Consider the following 11,349-nt stretch of genomic DNA (forward strand, 5'->3'; position numbering starts at 1 on the left):
TTTGTTTACTTTCTGCCTTGACTTGACCCCCATGTCCCCAGGTGACCCAGAGGCCTGGCTCTGACAAGATGAAGTGTTTCTTTAGAGTCAGCTTCGTGCCCAGGGACCCCGTGGAGCTGCTCCGGAGAGACGCTGTGGCATTTGAATACCTCTATGTACAGGTGAGTCACAAATAAAGTCCTAAAAGTCCCTGATTATTACACCAACTTAACCTGTTGACTCTTAAGAAAATAAAATCCTGAAATCCTGAAATTTTAATGTAAAATTCAACGTTAAGATTTACCAGGTATTTTGGAAATTTGGAAAAGATTTTTGGTCACAAACAAAGTTACTCAGATGGATACAGAATGTCCCCAAATAAACCCACTCTAGTAGTACTTTTCTCTAAAATAAAAAATAATACTGCTTCCCCATAGGAGTCCTTTGATAATTAGTCAAGTGAAATAGCCTGAGAGAAAGAAAGCTAATCATCTTTTCTTGTCAGAGTTCACTATTTTGTGTTTCCAAGTCCTTCACCAGGGACGAGAAGCTGTATCCCTTTGAAGGAATCTCACATCTCAAAGGTTGAGAACAACTGATGTCAGCTCAGCGGTGATGCACGGCTGTTTGAAACGCTTGACTTTGGGATTTTTCTGTAACTCTGCTTTGCCGTAGAGTTGTAACGACGTGGTCTTGGAGCGGTTCGGCCCGGAGCTGAAGTACGATGCTGCGCTGCGATTGGCTGCGCTGCAGATGTACATCCTCACCATGACGACCAGACAGAGCCAGAAGGTCTCCTTCAAATACATCCAGTAAGTTTGTGTGTGTGTGTGTGTGTGTGTGTGTGTGTGTGTGTGTGTGTGTGTGTAAATGCAGCTGCGGGTATGTGCGTGTTTTTGACACCACAGACATGATCTGTAATGTTAAACTGTTGTAAAGCCGAGAGCTGCTCCATCAATAATAAATGATAGACTGACTTCTGAAGGTTTACAGAAGTTTATCAGGGATAGATGAACTCATTGTCCTATTTTCCCTCCTTTGTTGGAGACATCGTTTGCAAACCATAGTTTTCATGCAAAAAACAAACGAGTGAAATTTGATGCACAATTATCAACATGTCTTTTTAGATTTTGTGCTTTTATTGGCATATTTCAGCTCAGAAACCTAAATAGTTCAGTAGCTGTACATTTTTTGAATGAGGTCCTATTGAGGAAGCTCTTTGCAGTTTTCCACTTTCCGCAGAGAGAGCTCTTCCGTCCTGTAACTGACAGCTAGTCTGAGAGTTAACGTCATCCAATTTATAGCTTTTGACTTCAAGTATTTAACCCAGGCCTGGTGGCAGCACTTTTCTTTTCCAAGGATGACTTTGAAGTCGATCTCCTCTCAACAGAAAGGAGTGGGGTCTGCCGCTGTTCCTGCCCCCCGCCGTGCTGTCCAGCATGAAGGAGAAAAACATCAAGAAGGCTCTGACACACATCCTCAAAACCAACCAGAACCTCGTGCCTCCAGGGAAAAAAGTAAGCAGCTCTCTTTGTCTTTCTTTGCCCTTGTTAATAAACTTCTGACACACACACACACACACACACAAACACACTGTCTCTCTGTGTTCTGATGCAATATCCTAAAATAGCACCGCTGCCATGCTCAGCCTTGTAAAGGTTCTCACCCTTGTCAACCTAAGACCCTTTGTCGAGCTAGACCTTGAATGCTAATGTGAATACCAAACAAAATGCATAATAAGACATTCATATTCACACACACATGTCCCAGTCAGGGGCCGCTGCTCCAACTTTGGCTGAACTTTTAAGCTCTTTGCAAAACTCTTTTAATGATACAGGCAGCTGCTGGTCTGTTCATTCTGTAACTCCAATATTTACTTTGACTCGTACAAATCAGCCACACGCTAAAACAAAATGAACCCGTGCAACAGTTTTAACTTCAGCGGGTGATTTACTACCAGCTGTCATGCAAATAAGGTTAGCTGCAAGTGAAGCTCAGTTAGGCAATTAGAATACAGGGGTGCTATTTCAGTCCCAGAGGAGACACAAACTCTTCCAAACTGAATTATAAGTGCTTGTGGATGAGGCAAAAAAAGTCATAGCGTATGTTAAGCCATCAACACTACACTCGGGGTCGTGCTGTAGTTGTGAGTGAGTGTGAGTTGCTTCTTCACTGCGATGGACATGTGCCCTGTAGTTTAGTTTTTTTGAGTCGATCCCACACACAAAGTCCCGCCGCCATAAATACTCACTACCAAATACGTATTAATCCTCGCTGAATATTATTACTCTTTACTTCTAAGAACTACAGAGCCCAGCTGTTTTAGGAATTTACTTAGGCTTTTTTTTTTTTAAATGACACCATATATTTTTGGCCCATTTTTAAAGATTTACATCTTCAGTAGAAACAAATGTGCCACAGACATGGCAGGGACATAGGAAAGTACTGAGAGAAAACACAATGCTGGTTTTGCTCTTTTTAGGAGACGTATTACAATAAGAAAAATGTAGAATAGTAGAATAAGTTGCCAGATCTTTTGGCTATCCAGGTTGGGCATGACAATGAATTTGGTGATTGAAGTCTAACCTTTTTTCTTCCAGGATAACCATCATTATATGACATCCCAATTCTCTCAGTGTGTCGGAGCTCTCTATGTCTGCGTTTGTATTTGTATAGAATTAATGTATTTAAAAGAGTGACAGAAAGTAAAATGATGTATATATATATAGCCGTGAAGCATTAGGATTAGGATTGCTCTATGTCCAACTTAATCTAGCTAATACAGCTTCATGTAGTGGATGAAGGAATGTAAACTCAAGTTAAACACACGTGATCTCCATATATGTGTATATGTGTGTACAATGTCTGTCAAATGTCAGTCATACGAGAGGAATATTGATCTCTTCCCTCCGAGTCCGAGCAGGATGATGTGCTGGCTAATCATTTGCATTCACAGTGGCAGTCGATATCCAGTCTATTCATTAGGGAGACACACAGCCGAGCAGCACCAATGAACTGACATGCAATTCAAAAACGTTGACACTCCAAATTAGCTTTCTCATTACAGACTTGAAGTTATCACTCAGCCCTTCGCCAAAGGAGGCCGCTCACTCCGTTTTTTGTGGGAAGGCGGTGGTTAAGACTGAGCAAGAATTTCATAAAAACAAAATTATGATTTAATGGAGATGGTCTGGTTTTCAACTAGCAAGGTCAGACATCCCATTAGCCTTTTGTTTCTGAGACTGATGGAGAGGTAAAATATTACTGGATTATACTGTGGGCTAGACGTATTCTTAAATCTAGGTGCAACATCAGGAGAACGTACAGTAAATATAGTGTGCCATAAAAGTCTGAGGAGTATTATTAGTGGTTATAAAGGCAGCTTGATATACGACACATATACACATAATTGTGAAATATGGGTACACTCAACATGCCAGTTGCATATAAATAAAACAAGGGGTAAATAAAAAAAAACACGTAATCTGCTCTGTATAGAATTTAAGAATTAACATCTCGTTGCAGTGAAAGCATCAGTAATTTTGAAAATCCCATTGACCCTAAATGGCACGAGGGGCACACATCCACACAAGCAAGCCACAAAGAGTACTGCAGTGGAGCAGCTCTCCACATTTTGGTCAGATTTAAATGATATGGGATATAATGGAAAATCAGCCGTCCAGATCAAAATGGCTTGAGAGCGATTTACATCATGACATTAGACGACAAATGCGTCTGTTCAGGTTGAAGTGATTTCGTTTTTGGATGCTTACCAATGTATTTCACTTCTCTCTGTGCAGCTGACTGCTTTGCAGGCCAAGGTGCATTACCTGAGGTACCTCAGTGAACTCCGACTCTATGGAGGGAGGGAGTTCAAATCAATACTTTTGGTAAGGCCATTAGTTCTGGAAAGGATTTGATTTTTTTTGTTAAAATCTTTCAGGACAAAGGTTTGACATAGCTGATTTGTTTTTGTATTACTTTTAACTGTTGTATGTGTACACACTACTTTCTGTAGCAAGGGGAGAAGCAGACAGAGGTGACGCTGTTAGTGGGCCCACGTTATGGCATCAGTCATGTCATCAACATCCGGACGAACCTAGTGGCCCTATTGGCTGACTTCAGCCATGTCAACCGCATCGAGATTCTAACTGAGGATGAGACCAACGTCCGACTGGAGCTGCATGTTCTGGATGTCAGGGTGAGCACACTTCTGTCTGAGAACAAAATATTATTTTGTCCTACACAAATGATAGCATCTGTTGTTTCTCCTTTCGTTCTTTTTTGTTTGTTCGCCCTCCCTCCACCCTTCCTTCTTTCCTTTCCTCCTGTCCATCTTTTCTTCACAGCCCATCACGCTGATCATGGAGTCGAGTGATGCAATGAACCTTGCCTGTATAACAGCAGGCTACTATCGCCTCCTAGTGGACTCACGGAGATCTATCTTCAGCATGCCCCATTGCAATAGCACTGGAGAGGAAGACACTAGTGAGTTTAATTATGTGTGCATGTGTGTGTGTGTGGTTACGATAGTATGTATTAAAAAGAAATTAATGAAAGCACAAATTATGCTCCTCATTTATACAAAAATGCAATCTTGCATAACACACTGTGCAGCAGTAGGTATTTCTTTTATTAAAGCTATTTGCTCTTGTTCAGCTGTTTTTTAAATATAATAAAATTAAATCTGAAGGGCAGATGATCCGGCATGTTTGGACAAAGCCTTTGCCCATGAGATGAATTCACAGTCCAAAGTTTACAATCAGTATTTAAATCAGTTCTTCTAACAAGTGAAATTTAGGTAAGAAAATGTGTGTTTTTCCAGCACTGTTTTACTACGTGAATGTTGTAAAAACAAGTTTTGATGATGATATGTATCTTGGAAGAACTCTAAAAGACTCTAGCCTGAATTAAATGGCTTAAAAATTTATGCTTTACAGAGCAGCATGAAATCTCAAAAGTTTTTAAATGAAGTCACTCAAAAGTTTAGTGAAGCGGAAGTAGCCCCTTTTAAAATGGAATCGGCAGAAAGTAATGAGACCTTGTATTGTTGCTGTCTGCAGGTCAGGATCGTGTCCTGGAGTGGCCATACAGCACATCTTTGGGGGACAACGAGGAGCCATTGCCCAGCCAGGGAGAGGTCTACAACAGGGACTCTGAGTATTCAGACAATGGGCAGAGAGAAAACAGCGTCTCTCCTTACTTCCATGAACCCCAAAACCCTGACAGAGACCTTGGTACACGGAGAAGTCCGTTGCCCCCTCCTCTTCCACCCGCTACCAGACACAAACCTCAAGACTCACCTCGGAGCGCCAAAGTATCATTTATTTTTGGAGGTGACCCACCCTTGAACAAGGCTAAGAACTTAGGCTATGAAAGACTGATGGAGAGTCCTGAGGTACCTGAGCACAGACCGCCATACTTGCACAACAACACAGACTTTCAGGCACAGGACAGGGTGCCATTTCAGTTCAGTGGTCTGACGCATGTCTATAGTAACATTATAAGTGAGGAAGGTGGCGAGGAGCCACTGCTAAGGGAACTGTTTTATCGTGACACAACGGACGATGCAGAGGATGACGACGATGCTTCCTGTGAAGAAGACTCCACAGGGGGGACACCAGTGGGTGATGACAGAGGAGGTGGAGATGAAAACTGTGGTAAACAAGGAGGAGGGTTAGCCACGGCAGCCGGCAAAGCTCCCTTCCTCACGCTTTCTGGTTCTACTGACGACATCATCGACCTGACGTCACTGCCTCCTCCTGAGGGAGACGATGGCGTTGACGATGACGAAGACGACACGCTGCTGCAGACGCTCAACCTTGCAATTGCAGCTCCACCACCAGGCTTTCGGGACAGTTCAGATGAGGACACAGCACCCGAGGGAAGGCCACTAAGCACACGTGATAATGATGATATCCCAGTATCGTTAATTGATGCCATTCCAACACATGGGGAGGGGGAAGGGAGCAGGGGAGGGGAGAGAAGGCTGGAGAATGCGGTCATGAATACTCTACAGGCATTGGAGGCTCTGTCTGTCTCTGAGCAGAGGCCTCCCCCGCCACCACCCAACAGTAACAACCCAGGTCTGTTGAATACTAATGCAAGCACAGTAATGTTTGATCACCATCATTTATGTCTTTGTTTAGCATTGGTTTAAAGACCTTTTTACTCAGCGTAAACCACCCAAAATAAATGCTGTGTCACAGTCTACGGTCTACAGTCTCTCTCTCGTTCGATATCAGAATAGAACAGAAACTATTTGTACAATATGCCCTCTCATTAATATACAGATATGGTCATAGCTCTGTGCACTATTAAATTCGGTACTAATTTAACAGCAGTTAACTTTCAGTTAAATTACCATATTTAACTTTGTATCTCTTATCTTCTAGGTGTTTACACATCTCGAGGCTTTAGCCCAGAGTCGTCCTCAGATTCTGGCAATGAGACCAACTCCTCAGAGATGACTGAAATCTCTGAACTAGCTGCTACACACAGGCTCAGTGAGAGCCACATGCGTCTTCTGGTGGCCACAAGGGAAGGGTACCAACCTTTACTTGAGGAGAAAACAGAATTCCCCGTCTCACCCGGTACTGGAGGAACGATACAGAAGAAACCCCGTAGTCCAACACAGTACCTTCAGCCTCCAGCAGTTCCTCCAAGACGGAGCCCCCAATTGGACACTGCATCATCAGGGCCAGACAGCTTGGAGGTGAGGTCCCAGGCTAATCTCTCATCCACTCTCCAACGCCCAAGTTCCACCACACCAGGAGGCAAGCATCACAAAAAGTCTGCAGACTCCAGTGGGAAGTATAACACCTTCAGCACAAGGGAAGGGCATCGAGGTGAGAGTAGTGGGATCCGCAGCCGTCTTGACTTGGACCAGCGCACTTCATTCTGTGAGCGTGGGGAAAGTCAAAGAAGACAGAATTCTTTTTTGGCAGAAAATTCTGCAGCCGAGGGCCTTGGAATGAACAGCCTCCCCCATGACCATCCCAGAATTCCCCGCCCTCCTTCCTCCAACTCTGATCGCCTGTTGGATGTTGTCAATTTGGGGGACTGTGGTGCAGATAATGGAGCTGGGGCTGTTGAGCAAGATGAACATCTTGTTGTAGCATCATTGCTGTCCCCAGCCAAAAAATCCAGATCAGGGGGGTCAGACCAGGGATCGGACATACAAAGTGACCATCAACCGATTTCTAGACAACAGAGTGTTGCACGGTTGTGTGAGTACCATCTAGCGAAAAGAATTTCAAATTTGCAAGGAGAAGCCCACAGTTCACTACAGGGTTCTCTGTGCTCATCACTGGATGCTGGTGGCAGCACAAACAGTAGTGCCTGTGCCACCCCAAATGACTCACCACTTGGCCCTGGTGCGGTCGAATCAAAACACCACCATTTGCAAAGGCACCCACTTTCTAATTCCTCCTCCTCATTACTCAGGGTGCTAAACTATGAAGATAACAAACCTGGAGTCCCTCGCGGCATCCCTGGCCAGAGCTCTCAGGGAAAAGACCTCCACCCTCACGCAGACCCGGCTCTCCTTCGGAAAATGCTGCCCAACATTCACCCTCCTGCTGCCGGGGCTGAACCAGGCCGCCCCTCCTCAGCCACACCGTCTAAGCATAAAGAGACCACAGGTACTGGAAGCAAGAGGCCCCATAATGATCTACATGCTAAACAACAGGCTTGTTTTAAGGGGCTGAACCAGAAGGAAGGCAGTGAGGCCTACAGACAACTGATTAACTATCTAACTGTCAGCCAGATGCATCAGGGAGGGAAGCTGCACAGTGCAGGCATGGGAGGGGCAGTGAAAAAGGACACCAGGCGCTTTATCACTAGCAACCCTCAGCTTGTCGAAATGGTTAAGAATAGGGGGAACACCATTGCTCGCTGCCCATGTATGCCTTCCTCCATATCATCCCCATTCCTCAGCCCAAATTTAGTAAACCCTAATGCAGCCACCATGCAGCTGGCAAATAAAAATCCACGTTCATACCATTCGGCAACACTTCCTGCCAAACTCAAGAGAAGTCCTGACATGCATGCTCAGAGACTGAATGACAGTCTAGATTTCAGACCAGCTACTGCTGAGAGGAGAAGCTCCTTTTCTGGCCTGGAAAGTGAACTAGAGAGGAGTGGTATTGACCCAGAGCACTTTCTGTCACTGTATAAGAGAGAAGGCTGTATCAGCCGCGATGGGGGGTTCATTACTGGTGGAAACCGTGAGGCTGGGGGTACAACTCACCGTCTCCCACCTCGGTCAAGAAGCCAACCTAGTGGCAGCACAGAGGACTGGTTCAGGTCAGACCCAAGGGCAAAGCATGCAGTTCGTCAGTCACCTCATCCTCGTCCTAATGAATCTCTTTGTTTCTCTGCTGCCCCTAGTGTAAGTGGTCAACGAGCAGACCTCAACACCATCTCACTCGGAAGGGGAGACCACCCTTCAGCTTTTAGCAGGCAGGCATCTACTGGCTCTAGGGCTTGCATTGCATCGCCAACTCCCAACCTACAATCTCCAACTCCTCCACCACCTCCCCCACCACCTCCTCCTCCTTCGTTACCTCATCCCATGCAAGCCAACGCTAGCTCCAGCAACTCAGGATGCACACAGGATTCCATCCATTCCATCCAGTCCCGGCAGAATCAGAACCATATTCAGGCTGTAACCCCAACCCTGTCACACACAGATCCCTTCTGCAATAACTTGCAACGGGGCCGGGAGCTCAAACGCAGCTCCAGCAATGTGACTGCCAGTTCTGGTAGTGTGGAAGTTCTGTTTGATAAGCCCACCCGAAGCCGGAGCCAGCAACCCATGTCACCATCTGTGCCCCAGCAAGGTGAGACCAAAGTCCAGCGGAGGCCAACAAGGAAGCGGCTCTCCAAGAGCTACTCCCAAGGCTCTGTATCTTCCCACACCACATGCTGGTCTACAGGCTGTAGGGTAGACAGCAGAAGGGCATCTGTGGCATTTCCATTGCAGAAAGACGCTAAACACATGAAGGGCTCTCAAAAACTGGACACCAGTCCGTGGAGATGCAATGGGCCTTTTAGCTACTGTTTCTTTAAACGAAAGAGTGAGGGTGAAGAGGATGAGATTGAGTGGGAGAGGCCCAGACGAAGCCGTGGTGGGAAGGATATTGATAATGACGGTGGCGCTGGATCAGCCATGTTACCCTATGGCTCAGCAGTGGATGCAGCTGAGGAGCAGCTGTATGGGGAGGTCCTCAATAATATGAGCTTTAGTGACCGTCTTGCACGGATGAACGCACTAAAGGACCGTATGTATGGCTTCCCTTCCGGCTTCACTGATGTCCGCCGTGATGCCAGTGAGCTCATTGCACTGGTGAGATCCAGCGTAGGTCGCTGCGATCGTGGAGCCCAGATGCCTCTCCAGGATGTATCCCAGTATAAGCAGCTACTCTCTGTTGAGTCAAAAGAATTAGGCCGGGCATGCCGGAGGATGGCACAGGCCCATAGTAGTCCTGAAGAGATGCTGCTAGCTGTAACTTGCAGCTTCCAGGTGCTATGCTGTCTCTGCGAAGCTTGTATGTGTCTGGTTAGGGGGCTCGGAGCCTCAGCCTCACACCAACAGAGAGAGGTTGTGGCTAAGGTCGACGAGGTTGTTATGAACTATATCTGTTTGCTCAAAGCGGCTGAGGCTGCCACCGTGGGAGCACCAGGGGAGCACAGCGTGAAAGCCCTGGTCCGCCACTCGAGTACCATGTCGGCCATTGCTAACGCACTCACCCGCTCCCTTAAAACACTGCTTAGCAAGTAGAGGCTACTCCTTATGCTTTATAGTGTGGCCTACACAGTCCGTAGAAGTCTGTCTTTAAGCATCTGGTTATTTTTGAGTCTGCTGGAAGAGTCATATTTTTTTCATATAAGATCTGGACGGTCTCCATATCAAAATCAATAAAGTGTAAGACTCGTTGCAGTTAGACTTAACATTAAAAGTTATATAAACACTGAAAAATTAGTAAGATGCTGAAAGGCAGTCCTATCTGACTGCACTTGCTTTTTCTGATGACAATATTGCAATGTATATTTACAAAGCCATACTGTCACAGACCTTTGTAATATGATATGTACCTAATAGATACCCTTTTACCTGTGCATTATGTAACTTATTTAAAAGATGTATATAATGTACATAAATACAATATAATTATATTATTTGCCGTAGCAGTTTCAAGAAGCCATTGAGTATTCAGCTTTGCTCAGATATTGTACAGGGCTGGAGTGAATTCACTTTCAGTTCAATCAGTTCATGAAGTGCAGTTTTACTAAAGATATTTATAATTGTAATTATAATATAAAAATAATTTACCTGTAGAAATGTAAGTAAAAATGTGTCACTGTTGGTCCAGTCCATTCTATTCACACGATAAATATTAGGTTGAATTTCTGAATTACTGTGTAAAAGTGAACTGATTTCAACCCTGTTGCATTACAATACAGTTTTTGCAGTTGCTTTGCAAGATGACTGGAACATTTGTTGGAAATGTTGAAAATAAAGGGACACTAAAATAGCACTGCATTTACCACTGCTTCGTATTTTACCACATAGTTTATTTTCAGATAAGAATAATACACATTAAATAATAAACTATTCCCCCAAAAACAAAATCTCTAAAACTACAATAATACTATAATGTTACACATTTAGAAAACATTTAAATTTATTAAGATATGTTTCAGATTGACCACTGTGTTAATTATATCTAATTATTTTAACGTTTTTGTGTTTTATTATCATCTGTTTTGGAATGAGTTTTGTGCTTGAATGATTCATTATTACACACTATGTATCAAGATGCAGATATGTCTCTTGACAAGAAATTCAATTCCTGTTTTTTTCAGTAATCCACCAACCTATTAAAAAACATTTTACAGATATGCTTGTTTCTTACCTGTCTTTTGGTTTGAATGGTTCTCTGTAACATACAATCACCACTGATGTGTTCTGAGTGTTATTCCATCTTAGTAAAAATACAACAGCCAATCATTTTAATGCATTTCATAAAACTACTATTGTCTGCTTACATCACAGCTCTCATGTCAATATATAATGCATGTTGCAGAAGCATACATTTTAATCATGTCCACAGGCTACAAACATAAATGTTATGATGCTGTTCATATGAAAACATAACTTTGTGAATGAACATCTACTTTTCAAACTGAATACAACATGCACATGGATGCAGGATGCAGTAGAGAGGAAGTTTCAAAGTGCCTTTTACTGTTCCTTTCAAGGGCCTATTGTGTTTCGTCCCTTAGTTGATATTATAAACGACAATTCGACATAATTGTAGCATTTAGATAGCTTGCATAACATGAACACCATTATCATTTTTGTCA

The 11,349-nt window shown here is 43.9% G+C and overlaps 1 protein-coding gene across 1 annotated transcript in view; it reads left to right on the forward strand.

Moving 5' to 3' along the window:
* Positions 1-9,763, forward strand: part of LOC139306986 (FERM and PDZ domain-containing protein 4-like) — a 61,992-nt gene extending 52,229 nt beyond the window's left edge. The window contains 10 exon segments of the mRNA XM_070930947.1: positions 42-161; positions 655-791; positions 1,370-1,496; positions 3,780-3,869; positions 3,998-4,180; positions 4,329-4,467; positions 5,043-6,065; positions 6,375-8,540; positions 8,543-8,638; positions 8,673-9,763. Coding sequence (XP_070787048.1) covers positions 42-161; positions 655-791; positions 1,370-1,496; positions 3,780-3,869; positions 3,998-4,180; positions 4,329-4,467; positions 5,043-6,065; positions 6,375-8,540; positions 8,543-8,638; positions 8,673-9,763 — 5,172 coding nt within the window.
* The last annotated feature ends 1,586 nt before the right edge of the window (positions 9,764-11,349 follow it).

This window comes from Enoplosus armatus, chromosome 24 (genome assembly GCF_043641665.1).
Source record: "Enoplosus armatus isolate fEnoArm2 chromosome 24, fEnoArm2.hap1, whole genome shotgun sequence".
Classification (NCBI taxonomy): Eukaryota; Metazoa; Chordata; class Actinopteri; order Centrarchiformes; family Enoplosidae; genus Enoplosus; species Enoplosus armatus.